Source organism: Rutilus rutilus, assembly GCF_951802725.1.
Source record: "Rutilus rutilus genome assembly, chromosome: 15".
In the NCBI taxonomy this organism is placed as follows: Eukaryota; Metazoa; Chordata; class Actinopteri; order Cypriniformes; family Leuciscidae; genus Rutilus; species Rutilus rutilus.
This window is the reverse complement of record NC_140220.1, coordinates 37709454-37729488: the sequence shown is the minus strand read 5'-3', so window position 1 is coordinate 37729488 and position 20035 is coordinate 37709454. Positions and strand designations below refer to the sequence as shown.

Below are 20035 nucleotides of genomic sequence, written 5' to 3'. Positions count from 1 at the left end.
AAAAACTCTTAAAACTACATTTCATGATACAAAAACAGTAGTATTATATTTCAACTGTATATTAAAAATGGTGCCTCTTATGTTGTCATTCTCCTTGGCTCCTTATCAGCTGTCAATCAAAGTTAACCACGCCCTTATTTGTCATACATTTTATATCTAAATACGATCTAAACTAACGAGTTAGAAAAAAATTCACCCCCCTCACAGTTGTCAGGCACTCGGAACCTATCAAAAAATACAATAAAAGTCCATGGGACCAACCTGTAAAAACATGAATTTATGCTGTGAAAACGGACATTTTAACATGGGGTCTATGGACATTTGCTCCCTTCTGGGACCTCCCTCTAGCGGATTTTCAATGTATTGCAGTTTTTCGCACTTCCGGGTAGGCTTCATTTTTCAGATTAGAATGTTGCCGCTTGGTGCGCGCACGCGAGTGAGCAAGAGAGTGTGTGTGTGTCTGCGCGAGTGAGCAAGAGAGTGTGTGTGTGTCTGCGCGAGTGAGTGAGCAAGTGTGTGTGTGCGCGTGATCGCAAGTGAGCAAGAGAGTGTGTGTGTGTGCGTGTGTGCGATCCTGTGTGAGTAAGTGTGTGTGTGTGCGCGCTGTGTGTGTGCGCGCTCGAGTGAGTGAGCCAGTGTGCATCACGAAGCTCAGTGCAACTACAAGTTTTCATTTTTTTGCTAACATTCTTATACAGTTTCATCGAAGCTAAGTCCCATTGTCCACATATGTGGACATCAAATTTAGCAGCCTAGTAAATCTTTCCTGTTACAAAAGTTTGTCAAATGTGCATGCCATTTTAATCATACAACACTATTATGCATAACTTAACAAGAATCAACAATGAAATGTTATTACATTTTTTACCTTGGTGACGTTTTGGTCTGATGTGGACGCGTGACATTTCGCCTTCTCCACCATCTTGACATTATTATTGTTAGGTTTTTCTCCTGACACCACCAGATGGCAGTGTAAGTGTCCGCGTTTGTGAAAAACATGTTCCAGTTACACCGAATTAAAGGGACACTCCACCCATTTGCACTAAGCTTTGCATTGTTAGAAACCCAGTCATACTATTGAATGGTCGTGCAACACTCTCATTTTCCCCTGAGACGGGAGAAATCAAAAAAAAAAAAAAATTTTTGCGTCATTGTAGGAGGAAGTGTAAGAGGGGGGGATTTCTGTTGAGACTACAGACACTCGTTCCTCATCTTTCCAAGGGGGCGGGACCCGCTCACGCTACAGACCTATTACAGATCAGTGGCTGGGACTTTACTCTCTGAAACTGAAAGCAATATCTAGAAGAAGATGATTTCGGAAGTCTGATGCTTGAATCAGGTGTTTGTGGCTACCTTTACAAGCCGCATTATAGCGAAGAGCCGCCGAGGCAGAAGACCTGCCTGCCGCGGACGAGGAGCCCGGACTGGCTCGGGTTAGGGCGGACTGGTGGCGCCGGTGATCTCACTATGCAACTCATAGACTGTAAGATGCAACTACGAACACAGAGATAGAGTCCGTCTGCGGCAAAGAATTTCAACGATGACAATTTCTCCTGGACGAAATCTCTGAATCAGACGAGGACACGGAGATTTGTGTTGTGAACTATCCTAGTATCCTATCCTGTGCTCTAGGGAACTGAGTTTGGCTCCCCTAGTGTAAGTGAACCTCAAGGAATATATTAAAACAATGTAAAATCTCCATGTCATGACTGCCACCTTCAGTGAGGCGAAATAAGGGACACCCATACACGAACCCTGTGAAAAATGTGTCAAGAGCTTGGAGCTGATTACTTCAACGTGACAAACGGGATCAAGTATGTGAACTTGCAAAGGAAAACATTTTATATGATTATTTTACATCTGATTATTTTATTTATTTATAAATATAGACAAAAACATTCTAAACCAGTAGTCATGTTTTTGACAATTTTGCATGGATGGGATGATTTTATTTATTATTTTATATATTTACTACTTAAATTGTGACTAAATTAATGTTTCATTATGTCCCATTTTTCTTTAAATAATTTCGCACCTTTTAAACTTTTAAAAATGCCATAAAATATTTATGACAGATAGGATCACCATTTATTATGCATAGATTATTAATATTTATAAATGCTAAATTAATAAATAAGATTAATTATAATATATTAATTAATCTGTCTAATAACGTCTACAAATATAATAGTTACCTGTCTATCAAGCTCTGACAATGTATGGAATATTATATTAGGAGATTATCCCAAAACTAAAAAACAATAGGCCTGACATTATACCTTTAAAAGCACAGATTTGTCTGTCATGACACAATGCTTTAAGTCAGAAGTCCACCGCGTGAACAAATGAAACTGTGCAGTTCGCCTTACGTTCATCATTAGTTACAGGACAGACCCACTGATACCTTTTTCCCATTCAGATATCTGGAGAGATGAGTGAGCTCAACATGTTTATGGCGCATGTTCTCCAAACTGTCGCTATTGGGAAAAAGACGCTAACATGCAATCACGCACTATTGAGCTTCTCTACTATATCTTGTGAAATTGATTTAATTAATTACTATTAGTATTATTCACACTGAAAAATCCTTATTTGTTTATTTAACTATGTGGGTCTATGTAATATACGGGACAAATTGCGTCCTGTACTGGTTTAATACGGGACGCATCATTTTACCTTTAAATACGGGACGATTGCGTATTCTACAGGACGAGTGGCAACCCTAGTCATGACCCCTTTAAAGATATAAGATGCATTATTAAAAAGGATTCTTTAGCTATTAATGATTAAACACTCACAGAGCTTTTCTGCAGTTGATCACAGCTGGTACCAGTCTTCTTCTGCCCTCTTCTGATGTGTTGTATTTCATGGGGTTCAGCTCATCCAGCGGCTCCTCTGAGATCTGAAGCATGTAGGAGATTGTAGAGCAGTGAGACGGAGAGAGTTTCTCCTCTGAGTGTTTGTCTGATTTCACAAACTCCTGAATCTCTCTGGACAGAGTCTGATCTTTCACTTCCAGCAGACAGAGGAACAGATTGATGGATTGATCAGCTGAGAGACAATTAATACTCCGCTCAACTTTGATCTTCTGTTGAATGTACTGTGTGGTTCTCCTGATGATCCCTGAGCTGTTCTCTGTGTGTGTCAGTAGATCCTGTAAGAGTCTCTGATTGGACTCCAGTGAGACGCCCAGCAGGAACCGCAGGAACAGATCCAGCCGTCCATTCTCTCTCTTGAGGGCTTCATCTACTGCTGTTGTTAGTAGACCATACAGAGGGTCAGATCTGTAAAAACTGAATTCATGCAGTGGTTTCTTGTTCTTGATCATAAATGAGTAAAACACATAGAAAGCAGCGAGAAACTCCTGGACGCTCAGATGAATGAAGCTGTAGACTTTCCTCTGATTAATCACAGATTCCTCCTTAAAGATCTCAGTGCAAATCCCAGAATACACTGAGGCGTCAGTGACGTCTACGCCGCTCTCTCTCAGGTCCTCCTCATAGAACATCACATTGCCCTTCATCAGCTGATGGAAAGCCACTCCAGCAAGTTTCACAATCACTTTTCTGTTTGACCGCAGGAGTTTCTTTGTATTTCTCTCTTCATACTTCTGATTCCTCATGTTGATCTGAATCAGCAGGAAGTGGATGTACATTTCAGTCAGAGTTTGAGGGATTTCTGCACTCAGATCTTCTTCCAGGAGCTTCTGAAGCACAGTGGAGGAGATCCAGCAGAAGACGGGTATGTGGCACATGATGTGGAGGCTTCTTGCTCTTCTGATGTGTGAGATGATTCTGCTGGCTTGATGCTCGTCACTGATTCTCTTCCTGAAATATTCCTCCTTCTGAGGCTCATTGAATCCCTGAATCTCTGTCAGACGGTGGATGTATTCGGAGGGGATCTGATTGGCTGCTGCTGGTCTGGAGGTGATCCAGATGAGAGCCGAGGGAAGCAGATCTCCTTTCATGAGCTTTGACATCAACACACCCACTGATGAAGTCTCAGTCACATCAGAAACTTCCTGAGCGTCTGAAAACCTCAGTGTGATTCTGCTTTCATCCAGACCATCAAAGATCAACACAACTTTACACTGCTCGTAAATCTTTGAGTCCAGATCTTGAAGTTCAGGGTGAAAGTCCAGCAGAAGTCTGTGAAGACTGTACTGATGATCTCGGATCAAGTTCAGCTCTCGAAATGGAAGCACAAACATGAAATCTACATCCTGATTGTTTTTTCCCTCGGCCCAGTCCAGAATGAACTTCTTCACAGAGACGGTTTTCCCGATTCCAGCGATGCCTTTAGTGAGAACAGTCTTGATCTGCTCTTTCTCCTCGCATCCTGGTTCAGGAGAGGCTTTAAAGATGTCATTGCAGTCGATTGGAGTGTCTTGTGAGTGTCGTGTTCTGGCTGTTTTCTCCATCTGTAAAACCTCATGTTCTTCATTCACTCCTTCTCTCTCTCCCTCTATGATGTAGAGCTGTGTGTAGATCCTGTTCAGGAGGGTTTCATTCTCTCTGAGTTTCAGTCCCTCAAATAATCTCTCATACTTGTTCTTCATGCTGGTTTTGTGTCGGTCTTTGACTCTCTGTAGTTCATCATTCACTGGTCGAGGAGAATCTCCAGTCTGATCATCTCTATCCACTACTCTGCAATGGGGAAAAAAGAAGATGATTTGATTAAAATAAATTATTTAAATCTATAAATAAAATGAAAATATAGTAAATCAATACAGAAGTCAATCTGTATAATTAATGTCTTACATTTCAGTTTCAGTTCAAAAGTTAGTTTTCCATCACAGCTGAAGGTGACAGAGACCAGGAACAAACTCACTAACTTCACATCTAAACCTTCATCCTCAATCTGACACCAGAGATTCTGTTAGACAATAAGTTTCTTATATCTGGACATCGAGATCAAAGTTCATTTTCCATCACTGAATGTTTGTCCACAGATATGAGGTGAAATCAGAAATAAAAACCAAACTCATCTCTCTGTGTGCATTCAGTGCAATATATATCATATATTAAAACAATCAATATTAAAGATCTGGCTAATCTGGAAAGAGAAATCAGAAAGAGGGAATCAGAGAAGATGTAAAAGACCACACATGAAGGCTTGAGATATATAACAAGATTGAAATATAGGTATAATGATATACTATCTAAGAAGGTTGAGTTTAGATTGTTCAGGGCAGAAATATTGTGAATCTGCCGATAAATCGGGCAAGCTTCTGACGAACTATATTAAACACAGAGAAACGTCTGCGCTAATTCCTACTATTCAGTCACTGGAGGAATAACTGTTACTAAGCCAGAGGATATTAATGAAGTTTTAAGACAATTTTTTTTTTTTTATCCACATCTTCCTGTGAAGCAGGGGTTGGAGATATAGAGGTTTTCTTGAACTCATTAAATTGCCCTAAGTTGACAGAAGAGCAGAAACAGGGAGTGTATTCCTCTATTAGGATGAATGAAACTGTGGAGGTAATCGGGTCCCTGCCTCCTCTGAGTCTCCGGGGCCAGATGGCTTTACCACAGAAGTTATTGAGTGCTGAAGTGTCTCCATTACTGCTGAACATATATAATGAGGCAGTGTGGGCGATGGCTGATGTAAAATCACCAGTAGCTGCAATTTCACTGGAGGCAAAAGAAGATTTTGACCAGGTGGAACAGGGTTATTTATCTGAGACATTAAAAACCTTTGGCTTTGGGAGTTTATTTTTAAATGGACACATTCACTGAACACGCCACTTCAAGCTGGGCTGCAGACTAATAGACAGATCTCTTCTTATTTTACGTTGGTAGCGTCTGGACCAATCAGACATACACATTATTCATTATATTTCACAAATAATCCAGCAAACTCATTCTCCAAAGTTCTGTGGTCCATCCCCCGAAAACTATCACCCCGAATGAAGCTCACCCACACTGGCAGAACCAGGCCTCTGGTTACAGGACTCATGAAGACTGATGAGGTTTACCACCAGAAGGAGTTTACAGAGAGTTGTGACTCTCACTTCATTCTTGTTGAGAAGGACAAATAAACCTATTCTATATGTAACCTCTTGAGAAATGTATAAACATGCATCTCATTTTCCCATCTCATGATTTACCTTTTATGGGGTTTGGCCAATGTATTCATTCTCTCTTTTAAACTCTTTAATTAATGTTTCAGACTTGCATACTATAGTTAACCAGAATCACATGTGTAGCATATTTGGTCTCTATGAACTCCAATCTTCATTCCACATTTGTTCATTTACATTTCATTATGCTGACTTTAGTTCTACCAGCCGTTTCATTTATTATGAGTCAGTCTGATGCCTCTAATACTGGATTATATCTCACCTGGGGTCAGAGGTCACTGCTTCATCACTGAATTTAGGAGGATGACCCATGGATGCATCACTCTTCATAGACACACAGCTGGGGTCAGAGGTCATTGCTTCATCACTGAATTTAGGAGGATGACCCATGGATGCATCACTCTTCATAGACACACAGCTGGGGTCAGAGGTCATTGCTTCATCACTGAATTTAGGAGGATGACCCATGGATGCATCACTCTTCATAGACACACAGCTGGGGTCAGAGGTCACTGCTTCATCACTGAATTTAGGAGGATGACCCATGGATGCATCACTCTTCATAGACACACAGCTGGGGTCAGAGGTCATTGCTTCATCACTGAATTTAGGAGGATGACCCATGGATGCATCACTCTTCATAGACACACAGCTGGGGTCAGAGGTCATTGCTTCATCACTGAATTTAGGAGGATGACCCATGGATGCGTCACTCTTCATAGACACACAGCTGGGTTCTGCAGATGAAGATCTCTCTCTGCTCTCTCTGCTCTCCATAATGAGAAACTTTACAGAGAGACTTCAGACCTGCATATGGAAAAACAGAGAACAAATACATAAATATAAATATAACTATATATATATTTTATTTCCTTAGATGCACCGATTGCAATTTTCTTGTAAGTGTGACTTGCCGATACATCAAAATCTACTTTTCTTGAATGCAAAATTTTATTTTAATAAAAAAAAAAAACAAGTAAAAAGACAGTAATAAAATGGGAACAAATAAAGAAATTGCAAACAACAGCACAATTAAATGCAACAGAATAAAGAGAGGTATGAAATAAACACGGCTTCAATTTTTTCAGGTGGGTCTAAGAAATAATACACAAAATAAACTAATCAAATGTAAAATAGCACTTGATAGTCTTCATTGTAAAAATAAATGTATGTGCGCTCCACTTATATAGATCAGTGTTGCACGTGCTTTTGGTGTGAGCGCAGCATGTGGGAATTATTATAATTATGCACAATTAAATACAAGCACTATTAAACCGGAGCGAATGAGGCGAGGGAGTGAGAGGAGGAGGGGAGGGGGTGTGTGTGTCACTTCACACACCCCCTTGAGTTTATATATATATATTGTTAATGTAGAGGATGTTATTGCAATTATACTGCCTTGATTAATGCTTGTGATGTAACCTAAGAAGTAATAATGCTTTTGCTTAAATAGATGTATGTAACCCAATTACTAATACTACACAGAATATGTATTGAGTGATTTTACTATTGTTAAGAAAACGATTTACTTGCATGAAACATATGTATTGATTGAATTAGAGTAGAAAGCAATTATGTATTAGAAATAGTTTTATGATAAATGGAAAATGTACTAGTTAAGGTATGTGTTACAGACGATGAAAAGAAGGAAGAAGAGAAAGAGAGCACGGAGGCGCTGTCGGAAGATACACCGTAAACAACTGAGGGCTGTGAAGAAGAAATTGGCAGAACTCCATTTGATGACGACAGAGGAGAGTGTGGAACCTGCATTTCGAAGCCTGTGTATAAAAGACTGAGAGAGAGACTGAATTGCTGGAGACTGATAAGCGCAGTGTCCCTCGACGCCTGTTACCAGCTGATTGTACCTTAATAGAAACTTATTGTTGTAACTTTACTATTGTCCCTTTGTATAACCTTTGTTAACTTTAATAAAACTAATATTATATTATTGGCAAGATATTGTCTGCCTGAGTAATAATTTAAGAACCTTAAGCAAGAACTGACCACAGGGAAGTCTGCTGAACTAATTGTAAGTACTCTTTGAATGCTTATAGTTATGTCCAGATTCGACTTTCCTTACCTACCTGAGAATAAATAATAAATAGGTAAAAGGTGTAAAGGTTAAAAGAGACACCATAAAACAATATATATATATGTATACACACACAGAGCGTTGGCACAGCATACCCAACCTTCTACAACGTTTCAACATGGCCAAAAGGTTGCTATAACTACGTTGTGTGGTGAAGGTTGTTACAGCGTTGTCACAATGTTGACGTTGAAAGGTTGTGCCGAGGGTGTCTGGACAACCACTGGACGACACATGTACTCGTCACTGCCCTGAAGAGCCAATCAGCCTTTTAGATTTAACCAACCGTTGGCCGTCTCGTTCTTCATCGAGGATACGAGAGAATTGTGTTAAATTTACCTCAGCTAAATAAGATACATAATTATTAAAACACAACCTACAACTTCCTTTTCTAATGTGACATTTATTTTGTTCAGTCTAACTCAATTTGATTACCATATGCAGTTTTAATAAAGTTACCGTAACCTGTCATTGTTCTCTTCAAAGTGTGCACTTGCAGGTGTTGATTATAATTCATTTACTTTAAGTTAAGGATAAACAATATTTAAAAAGTATATAATACTATATTAGTATTATATAAAAGTATATAAGACTAATTAAAAATTTACCTCAAAACATAAGATGCTAAATGGGGGATATCTATATCTAGAATAAAAATAAATAAATTGTCAGAAGGTCGTCTCTCAGTTGCTGAATAACACAATAACGCTACAGCCCTGTCGCGCCGACAATCCTACGCTGTTACAATGTTGCGAGTACGTAGACAGAGACGCTGCCATAGCAGAAATTCACCGTGCCACAGTTGTTGCTACACACCGTAAACGCGTTTGCTGGGAGCTCTCTTAGTCGTGTTATGTTACTTAACTATATCATATAATATAAATAAAAAACTCAACATTTTTACCTCAGTATGTTTCTTCTGTGAGTTTGTGTGTGTTCTTACGCTTATTCGTTTTAATTTCTCCAGCCTCTCACAAAGAGACAGGCAGCGCAGCGACCAGAAGTACACTGTACATTATTACACTGAATGTATAAGATCAGAATCGTTTCTATCGGTCGGGCACATTAAAGAAATCCACTTGTCCCGGACGAGAACTGTTTCTTTCGGACACGATCGATCCGGAGAACCGATGAGCTGGAGAGACTGCGCATGCGTGATAACACCGTCTGATGCTGTGCTGATAATACTATGAGCCCGGGGGAACCGAGGACTGGAATGAGGGCGCATTCGGAGAAATGTACGTTTATTTAATAACAAATAAAATAAAATTAACTTTATATCTTTAAGGCATGTAAGACATCCGTGTTTGCACCAGTACTGGGTTCATTTGCAAAACGTAAATGTAAGAAACTTATCCGAGATGATGATGATGACGATGACAATGATTACTATTATTTAACTGAAGTTATTAAAATTTTAATGTATTTTTATTCACCGGGATGATAGAATTGACGTCATTATGCGAGGACGTAAAAGAACTGGTGAACCGGTTCACTAATTGTCAGAAAGAACCGGTTCGGGAAAAGAACCAGACTCCCCATCACTACTGGAGTAACTGAAGCTCGTGTGAAGGATCGGCTCTTCTGAACGGGCGGAGCTGCAGCTCATTTGCATTTAAAGGGACACACACAAAAATGGCACGTTTATGCTTACACCCAAAAAGGGGCAAATTTGACAAGCTATAATAAATGATCTGGGGGAATTATGAGCTGAAATTACACATTTTGGGGACACCATAGATTTATATTACATCTTGTGGAAAGGTAGCCTAGAAATCTAGACGCACCCTAGCGGCAGCAAATGTAATTTGCAGCCAGGGTCGTCTAGCAACTCTCCATTGTCTGCAAGCTGAAAAACCTAACTCTAGTCAGGCCAATCACATCATGTATAGAGTCGGTGGGCGGGCTTAACATAATGACGGCAGAGTTGCGACGGTTCCGTGTGAATTCCCTGCTACTTGAAAACAAAGAATGGCCAATGGAGTGGCCAATGAGTCCTGGCAATGGTGTGTTCCCAGACCCAACTTCTTGATGTGGGTCTAGCTTGTCAGGCTAGTGAAAGGGGAATAATATGTCACCTTTAATGCTAACATATTCATACTAAAAGCTAAAACACTTAAATTTCAGGGGGCCTTTATCATGAGCAGTAGTCATCTAAATCAGTCATAAATCACAATAACTGGTCAAATAAGGCTTTTCTGGGACAAAAATTTGCTTTGGCAGTCGCCAAAATGTTTCAATGCAGGAAAAACCCTGCGATAATAAAACTAAAATATGGCCTGACAAAATCAGAACAAGTGTCCTGAATAATAGGTGTAATAAGTGTCTGAGGTGAAACACATTTTACTTTACAATAAATTGCTTTTATAAAAATGTATGAAAATAAAGTATGTGTGAAGTCACCTTTATCTTTTGGAAATATAGGGGTGTAAAAATTTACACTTTTGTATATTTTCAGTAAAGAATCCATAAATTAATCTGAACTAAAAGCAGAATCATAGATCTCGATATGATTATAATCCCTGTCGCCAGTTGCAGAAACTGCTTAGACTAGTTTTACAGGTCAGATTAGTTTTTTCTTCAAGACTGGAAACATTTAAGTCAGTTTCATAAAAAGATAGATTGCTCTCATTTGAGTCTGAAAAGTAAGACTGATTAGCTCTAAGTTACTGATAGAGTCAATCTAGTTCTTAAACGCAGTCTAAATTTAGCAGCTCTGTTTATGAAACTGGCCTCTGAAGATGAACTTGTCAACACTTTACGTGACAACTCCCTATATTGAGCTTTAAAGTTATGACAGAGAACAGTGTAGCCTACGATAATATGACATGATATCAGAAGCTGATAAATGAACTTACCGTGATGTGATATGTCAGTTTTTAAGTCCTCGAAATGTAAATTTACATTTCTTCAGAATCGAGTCTTTACTTTCGGTTTGGACTCAAAGGTGTTTCCTCAGAATCGCGCATGCGCAGGAGACCTCAGGTGTCAACAACAGATAAACCCCGCCTATCTCTCTTCTTCTTCTCTTAGTTTTCTGGCGGGTTTCAGTCTATCGTTTAATGTGTTTAGCGCCACCTACTATACTGGAGAGTATGACATAATGACTTCCTCAATCTCTAATTAAATGTTTAGTGATTTAACTCAACAAGCATCTGCTAAATGAATAAATATCTAAAAGCTTTCTGTGCTTTTCCTACATGTTAGGATTGTTGTCTTTGTTCACATGAGCGTTGGAGAAACCAATAACATGAACACAATGTCATTTCTTTAGCGCAGATGAACAACAAACTGAACTTTAGAGGCCGAGAACTAGTGATGGAGAAACTCTGATCTTTTCCAAACTCTGAATCAACTGAAGCGATTGATTGCCAGAATGATGGACTCTTCTGAAGCGCTGGAAACACTGGCGAACTCCTGCTGGGCAAACCTGTGTCCCTGTATGACCAAACATCTATAATGATCAATCTTTATCAACACACGGCACATGTGTTCATCAGTGGCAGTTATTACATATAATCTACCATTAAATATGACGTGTCTGCATCATTTGTGCTTTTTGTAATGCTTGTTTGTGTGTTTTACGCAGGGCTTGGAGAATTAACTTTCACTGTTTTCCTCTGTGAACTCATGAACCATGTCTATATTTATTTACTTTTAAATTAGACATCATTTTAATAATCATTTTACATATTAATTTAATATATAATTTTCTTCAGAATCACTGAATTCAACAGCAAGTTCTTGACATATTTCACACATTTTGTAAGTATAAATTGAAAGAACAATAATTTACAGAAAAGAATCAAAAATATTTAACTTAAAATTGAAGGCCATCACTAACATATGTTACATTTATCAACCCTTGAACCAGTTTCTATATGTTTTTTAAAGTTTTATAAATTTGTAAATATAATATTAATAATAATTGTAATGCCATATTTGTAATAAAAAGGTAAGAGTTTTATTGAATAGTCTCTTATTGACCTGATTAACCAAGCTGCGCATAAAAACCCTATGATATTGACACGTCATATTTAATGGTATTAGATGATTTGTTAATTTCATTTATTAAATTAGATGTTCAACACAACATCTGTAATGTGTTTGTAAAGGTGTTGTTCTGTGTGTTCGGGTCAGTTGTTGCTGTATTTACACTGTTTGACCAGCAGGAGTCGCCAGTGTGTGTTTGAGTCTCGAGCGCTTCCAAACACTGAATCATTTAGTGAGTCGGTTGATTCACTTGATTCAAAGTGTGGAAAATCTTAGGATGCGTCTCAATCCGCTCCAGAGCTTCTAGCTGGTGAATCAGTGTATGGTGAACATGGTAAGGACAGTAAGGACAGTAAAGCTCACATCGGGACACTGATGACTCTGTTTCCAGCGACGTCACAACGTCCTCAATGTACAACATCAGTCCTGGTGTTTATGAGCAACAGCAGAGCTCATATCTCTCTCACATTACTTGTGCTGTCATATAAAGCACATTATGATCAATACTTTGCTTGTTAAATATACATAACATTTCATTTCATCTATCACTTCAGCCATAAATACATTATAAATGTTAATTAGATTATGTTCATTACCTGTCTAGTGATGTGTGTTTCTGCTGAAATATAATAAAATAATGATCTGTATTGTAAAACATCTGTCGCGTGTCATTATGTGTCCTGAGCTGATCACGTGATTTAAGTTTCGTGCTTCAGATGTTCTGTTGAGGGAATACGGTTTTCGCAGTGCATTGTGGGAGTTTTTAGGAAGCGAAGGTTTCAGTGCACTGGAAGGATTCTGTGATTGCTAAACATGTACTAATGTATTGTATATAGTATGATTAATGACTAATTAACTGACTAAAAAATAACTTATTTAAGTGTGTATTTTGCTTTATTTGACACATTGATGTCTGATGAACAATTCTCTCCAGCAGTGAATCAGTGTTTCCTCTGTTTGCACTGATCTTCTCTCTCCATCAGACCTCTGGAACTCCACAACTGGATCCCTGCGCTGTCTTTGCTCCAGCAAGCGGGTCTCCTCCGGTCTCCTCTTTCACCAGGTCTGTGGAGCTGGACGGGGGGGGTGGAGGCGATGCTGAACCAATCAGGGCTGCGTTTCCCAAAAGCTTCGCTCGCCAAAAATGGGCGCAAGTTCTTGCTGACATTGAACATCTCCAAGGCGAAAACATGGACTCCACAATCGCTGTCATATTGCTGATGATGACCTTCTTTAGAGAGAAAGATGAGGCCATTTTCCTTCTTGCTGATGTCATCATTTTACTGGGTTCATATAATGGCTGATGAATATATATGTTCAGATGTATAAAGCTGTATTGCAGTCTCCCACATGAGCACTGCTTCTGTCTGCTCTTCTGCATCAGGACACCAGTACCCATGCAGATCAGGACACCAGTACCCATGCAGATGCTGAAGCTCAGCTGGCTCTTCACTACACCAAGAGTCCTCATGCTGGGTGAGGCTGGCATTCAGTGTTCAGACTTACACCAGTGGATTTACTGCAACAGTTTCTGATTTGGCTCTAAGAGATCATTCGGCCCTATAAGGTCAAGCTTTCACATGTGTTTTAGGAGATTCCATCCTGACATGGAAAACATGGATGCTCTGCGTAGAAGTAAAGCTGGTCCTCCCGCCAGTTCACCTCAGGATGACTCCACATCTGCCCTGCTGTCTTCTTCACTTCTGTCTATATTCTCACCCTGGAGAACCAAGCTGAGGCCGATCAACCCTGGATCATCCAGAGGAACTATTGACGAAGCCATAAACATTCATAAAATGGTGTCTGTGGATAAATCCAGAGAACACAGAATGCAGAGCCGAGTTTCAGCAGAGCCGTAACAGTGAGGATCGAGCAGCGCTTCATCAAGGACTTCACCAGTTATGACTGGCAGAATTATTAGAGTTAGGCAAGACTTTTAATACTGATTCAGTGAAGAGGATGGAGTTAAAACAAGTGCCAACAAACAAAAGTCTCATTTCAATATTTGATTTGCTTTTAATGGGAAATACAAGCATTGCATTTAAATGTAATCAGGAGCATTTGTACATTAATTGTCTGGAGCGGGAAGTTCAGAAAGGGGACGCATTGAGAAACGCAGATCTCTGTGTAGATCTATGCAGTGTTGAACATGTGTTTCATCTCTTCAGCGTGTGTGTACAGTTGCTCCACAGTGCAGTGTTGAGTATCGCTCTTTCGGAGATCAGGATCCTAGACTTTAGTTTAAAGGGACAGTACACCCAGAAATGTACTCACCCTCACATAGTTTCATTCTCATTTACAGGTATTACGTTTCGGCACATCTCCTGGCTGAATGTGTTGTGGCTCCATATACTGTAAATGAAATGAAAGCTGTTTATCACACTGATGTCTGTCAAGCTGTAGTGGAACTCAGTGGGGATTTCTTTAAGACTGAAGCTCGTCTTCCCCTATAATGGCAAAAAATTAATGTTCAAATATGTACTATTGTGTTAACATTTTATTGACTAAAAATGCGTTAGAACACGTTCATCTTAAAGACGAGTTGGTTCAGAATCAGCTCCATATAGCAGGTCGGCTGACTCGATCTCCTTCTCATTCCCGGAGCGTCACAGTGCATTTCCCTGTTGAAGCTGATGTAGGCCGAAAATGAGCTTCCCCTCTTTGAAAGACCAGCAGCCGCCACTGGTGTAACTCAAGTTTAGTGTTTTGTTCTCTATAGGAAGCAGAAATCTGGGATCTGCATTGGCCCTGCCAAGTCTGGAGAGTGTTAATTTTACAGTTCTTACAGTTTTATTTTATTTTAATAAAAGTTTTTAAACGGACTTCTGAGTGTTATCATAATTGACGTGACATCTAATAATCAGTAATATCACTGTGTGAAATATTTGTTGAATACAAACCTTTATATTGCATTATTTCTTAAGTCCCAGGATGCACCACACAGCTTCTTTAGTGGAAAACCCTCCAATAATTCCAAAATAGGTTTCTCATGATGGAGAACAGAGAGAGCAGAGAGAGATCTTCATCTCCAGAACCCAGTTGTGTGTCTGTGAATTCTAAATTCAGTGATGAAGCACTGACCTCTGACCCCAGGTGATGAAGCAGTGACCTCTGACCCCAGTGATGAAGCAGTGACCTCTGACCCCAGGTGATGAAGCAGTGACCTCTGACCCCAGGTGAGTGTAAACATAAACATATAGTGGGTGATTTAACTTCTCTATAAGAGTCAAAAACACTGAATTCACACAGAGAGATGAGATTTGCAATAGGGCTGCAACTAATTATTATTTTGATAATTCTTTAATTTGTCGATTATTTTTTCGATTAGTCAGATGAAGAGGCAAATAAATACAGTTCATATGAATTCTTATTTTTTTTTATTATTAAATGTAATTTTCATCCATTATGTAAGGAATAATTGACTCCGGTCCGTTGAATTATTAGAAAGTAAAAAAAATACTACTGAATACTAACGCAGGTAAAGTCACCGGCGACTTTTATTTATTAGTTTATTCAACAATTAACTGCATAAGAACAGCTGACTCTTTGCTTCTGGCTTCTTCTGGTCTCACAGGTCCTCTCAGCCCAAACCCTCTGGGCTCGACAGTCGCCCGCTGCTGACCTGTCAGTCTTGTGTCCATATAGCTGACTCTGATCAGTGGATTCAGATTGAGCCGTCGGCCCGTACAAATGAAGGAGGGTCAAAGTTCAAGGTCAGCACTGACCCAGGCCGCTACGAGTGTGTCAGGACCAGAATGCGATGGGTCTGTGACTGTGTCGTCACCCTTCAGTACCGGGCCGTAGGCGGATCCTTCCTCAACGGAGAGCTGGGGAAGCTGCAGTGCAGCCGGATCGGGCCAGTGATTGACCTGACGGTGATCTCAGGGAAACTGGAGGAAGTTCATCTGCCCCATTACGCCTGTTTAGGAGAGTCTGACCCCTCTCTCAAAGATGCTGTGAAAGTCCTCACCGTAGAAGACGAGGGAATAACCACAGAACCTGTGCAGCTGACCCGATTCCACGCTAAGATTGTCCAACCATCCTTCTCTATTGCAACAGTGATTATAAGTCGGATAAAGCGACTGTACGAACACTGCGATCTTCTTCTCTACATGCGTTGTAAAGATCCTCTCATTCTATTTATCTACTTCTTTCCATATGATGATTATGAAAAAGAAAAAGTTGAGAAGACTGAAAAGTCAAATGACCCAATCAAGCATCCCAAACCTGACAGGCCATTCCGGATGAAAACGCCACACTTTCTTAACATTCCTGGTGCCTTGATCCATCCCAATGAAGGGATCTCATTCAGAAGAGAAACTCCCCCAAACTTCTTCAAGGTCAACACTCGTCTGAAGACTGATCTGCACATGACTCTTCTCAGAGAAGAGGATCAGAAGACCGTCTGGACTGCAACCATTAAGAAAGATGAACTTGATCTGATTCGTCCATAAGAGAGTCGAGCCGCGTCTGAGGAAGATAAAGCAAGATATTTCGATAAGCATTGGCCAGATCTCATTCAGGGGGTTACAAATGTCCAGATCATTGCAGATAAACTGCAGAACAGAACCTAATTAATGAGGAACAACATTCAGAAATCACACCGAGTTTCACCAGTCAGGAGAGCATGAGGAAGATCTGTGACATTATACGCAAACACAGAGATGCTGTGAAAGCTGAATTCATCTCAGTTCCTCAGGAAGAGAAGCTTTACCACTTCTGGTCCTGGCCTGACAGTCTTGTCTGTTTTGTCTCTGTTCAATGTCTCCTTGTTTGTCTTGTGTCTGAGCACATGGCTTTGTCTTTGTTTGTGTTGGCCATGTGCTCCTTTAGCCCCGCCTCCTTGTTTCCTGTTGCCACGCCCCCTCGGTTATCCCTGTCTAGTCCTCTCATCCCTTTATATCGTGCTCTTTCCTTCATGTCTTTGCTGGCTCGTTGCGTTCATTGTGTGTGTGTGTGTGTGTGTGTGTGTGTGTGTTGTCAGTCACTGCTAGATTTAGTTGTACTTTTTTGACAATTTCCTTTTGATAATTCTATAGTTTTCTTGTTTCTGTGTTTTTACTCTAGTCAAGTTTCAGTCTTTTGCTCCAGTTCTCCCAAACCTTATCTAGTGTTTTATTATTATCTTCTCTAGTTCTCTGCAAGGTTGCAGTTTTTTTTTTTTTTTTTGCAGTTCCAGTAATTATTTTCTAGGATTTTCTTTATTCTGTTTTAACCTTTCATTCTTTTTCAATATGTAGTCATTAGTCTCATTAGTTTGTAACATTTTTCTTGGTGAAAAATTAGCCATAAACTATGAAATGTAGAATTTACTAAAAAGGATAGTTGTGGCATATAGAATCCAGCTGCAATGAGGAACAATAATATTGTCTTTATTTAATAAAAGCCTTTTTTTTGTAAACTTTATATTGTTGTCTCAGAATGTCCTCCATTGCCTTTATTGTCATTGCATTTAAATAAAACGAGATCATAGAGCCACTCTAGTAAAGTGCATCATTATAACACATATACGGTATATAAAACTCATTTCACAACATGTTCATTGCAAACATACACACACACACGCACGCACACACACAGAGAGTACACTCACTCATCATTCTCTCTTCTTTCCTGCAAACACACCCTAACCATAACACAAAACATAAAAAACACAGTTTACCCACTCTCCTACTAAGTGGCTAATAAATATTATAGTATGATAAAGTGCTGAGTAACTGTGCAAACTGCATCATTAAAGTAAAAAAAAGAAAAGTTTTGCTTCATTAAGGACTGTTATTGCTTTTGGAAAGAAGCTATTCCTAAATCTATTAGTCCTTGTCTTTCGCCATCTGTAACATCCCCCTGAGGGCAAGAGTTCAGACAGCGGATGGCCAGGGTGAGAACAGTCAAGTGCAATTTTGGTGGCTTTTGAAAGCAGTCTTGAATTGGCAATTTCCTCTAGTGAGGGAAGAGGACAGCCGACGATCTTCTGTGCTGTGTTGATCACTCTCTGTATTCTTTCCTTGTCTGCTGCAGAGCCGTACCACACAGTCACACAGTACACCAGGATACTCTCTATGGAGGAACGGTAGAAGAGCACCAACAGCTTACATTTACATTTACATTTATTCATTTAGCTGACGCTTTTATCCAAAGCGACTTACAATTGCTATATATGTCAGAGGTCGCACGCCTCTGGAGCAACTAGGGGTTAAGTGTCTTGCTCAAGGACACATTGGTGTCTCACAGTGGATTCGAACCCGGGTCTCTCACACCAAAGGCATGTGTCTTATCCATTGCGCCACCACCACCCCTTCTCAGACAGATGTTTTTTTTAAGAAGTCTGAGGAAATACAGGCGCTGTTGTGCCTTCTTTACCACTGCTGTGGTATTGTCCGTCCATGTGAGTCGGTCCGAGATGAGGGTTCCCGGGAATTAAAAATTGTGAACCCTCTCCACTTGGTACCCATTGATGGAAAGAGGGAGGTGGTCGGCACGGCACTTCCTGAAGTCTATAATTAGTTCTATAATTAGTTCTAGTCGAGTTGTTTTCTGTGTACCATGTGACCAGTCTATGGACCTCTGCTCTGTAGGCCGTCTCGTCTCCCCCTGAAATGAGTCCGACAAATATGGTGTCGTCAGCAAACTTTATGATGGTGTTGCTGGAGTAAGAGGGGTTACAGTCATAGGTGTACAATGAGTACAACAGAGGACTCAACACACAACCCTGAGGGGAGCCGGTGCTGAGAGTAAGGGTAGAGGATTTGTGGGGGCCGAGCTTCACACTTTGGGGCCGGTTGGTTAGAAAGTCCATAATCCAGTAGCAGATATGAAAGCAGAGTCCAAGGTCAGACAGCTTCCTGATGAGGATGTCTGGGATGATTGTGTTAAATGCAGAACTGTAATCTACAAAGAGCGTCCTCACAAATGTCCCACTGTGCTCTAGATGGTCTAGGGCTGTATGAAGGGCTATGGTGATGGCATCATCCGCTGACCTATTCGCTCTATAGGCAAACTGGTGTGGATCTAGGGTCAATGGTAGACTGGTTTTGATGTGCTTTAATACCAGCCTCTCAAAGCACTTCATAACTACCGGGGTAAGTGCCACCGGTCTGTAGTCATTCAAACTGCTGGGGGAGGGCTTTTCTGGAACCGGGATGATGGTGGATGTCTTCAGGCATAAATGTGACCCTGGATCACGTCACCAGTCTCGAGTCGCACGGGTATATTTGTGGCAATAGCCAACAATACATTGTATGGGTCGAAATTATCGATTTTTCTTTTATGGCCAAAATCATTAGGATATTCAGTAAAGATCATGTTCCATGAAGATATTTTGTAACTTTCCTACCGTAAATATATAAAACATTTATTTTTGTGAGTGAATGCAGCACAATCGCCAACATTAATGAACAACTTTAAAAGCGATTTTCTCAATGTTTAGATTTTTTGTGCCCCCTCAGATTCCAGATTTTCAAATAGTTGAATCTCGGACAAATATTGTCCTATCCTAACAAACCATACACCAATGGAAAGCTTATTTATTCAGCTTTCAGATGATGTATACATCTCAATTTCAGGAAATTGACCCATGTGACTGGTTTTGTGGTCCAGGGTCACAAATAATAAAAATAATAATTCGTTACATTTATATAGCGCTTTTCTAGGTACTCAAAGCGCTTAACATGAAAGGGGGAATCTCCAGCATCCACCTGGATAATGCGACGGCAGCCACATTGCGCCAGAACTCCCACCACACACCAGCTTACTGGTGGAGAGGAGACAGTGATGAAGCCAATCAGTATATGGGGATGATTAGGAGGCCATGATGGACAGAGGTCAAGGGGCAAATTTGGCCAGGATGCCGGGATTACACCCCTACTCTT

At 40.2% G+C, this 20035-nt stretch overlaps 2 protein-coding genes across 2 annotated transcripts in view; one reads left to right on the top strand and one right to left on the bottom strand.

The window, feature by feature from the left end:
• The window catches only part of LOC311304831 (uncharacterized protein), a 41193-nt gene extending 34306 nt beyond the window's left edge, over window positions 1–6887 (bottom strand). The window contains exons 1-2 of the mRNA XM_084432140.1: window positions 6348–6887; window positions 2799–4646 (exon numbers count right to left, since the gene is read on the bottom strand). Of these exons, the coding sequence (XP_084288266.1) occupies window positions 2799–4646; window positions 6348–6862 (2363 nt within the window). The 5' untranslated portion in view covers window positions 6863–6887. The remainder of the gene's footprint in view (window positions 1–2798; window positions 4647–6347) is intronic.
• An 8272-nt stretch (window positions 6888–15159) lies between these two features.
• Window positions 15160–17630, top strand: LOC311304779 (NACHT, LRR and PYD domains-containing protein 1 homolog; the record flags this gene model as incomplete). Its single annotated transcript, XM_084432013.1, has 3 exons — window positions 15160–15232; window positions 15316–15343; window positions 15742–17630. 3 exons carry the CDS (start codon window positions 15160–15162, stop codon window positions 16619–16621), a joined length of 981 nt encoding a protein of 326 aa, XP_084288139.1. The 3' UTR covers window positions 16622–17630.
• Between the last annotated feature and the right edge of the window lie 2405 nt (window positions 17631–20035).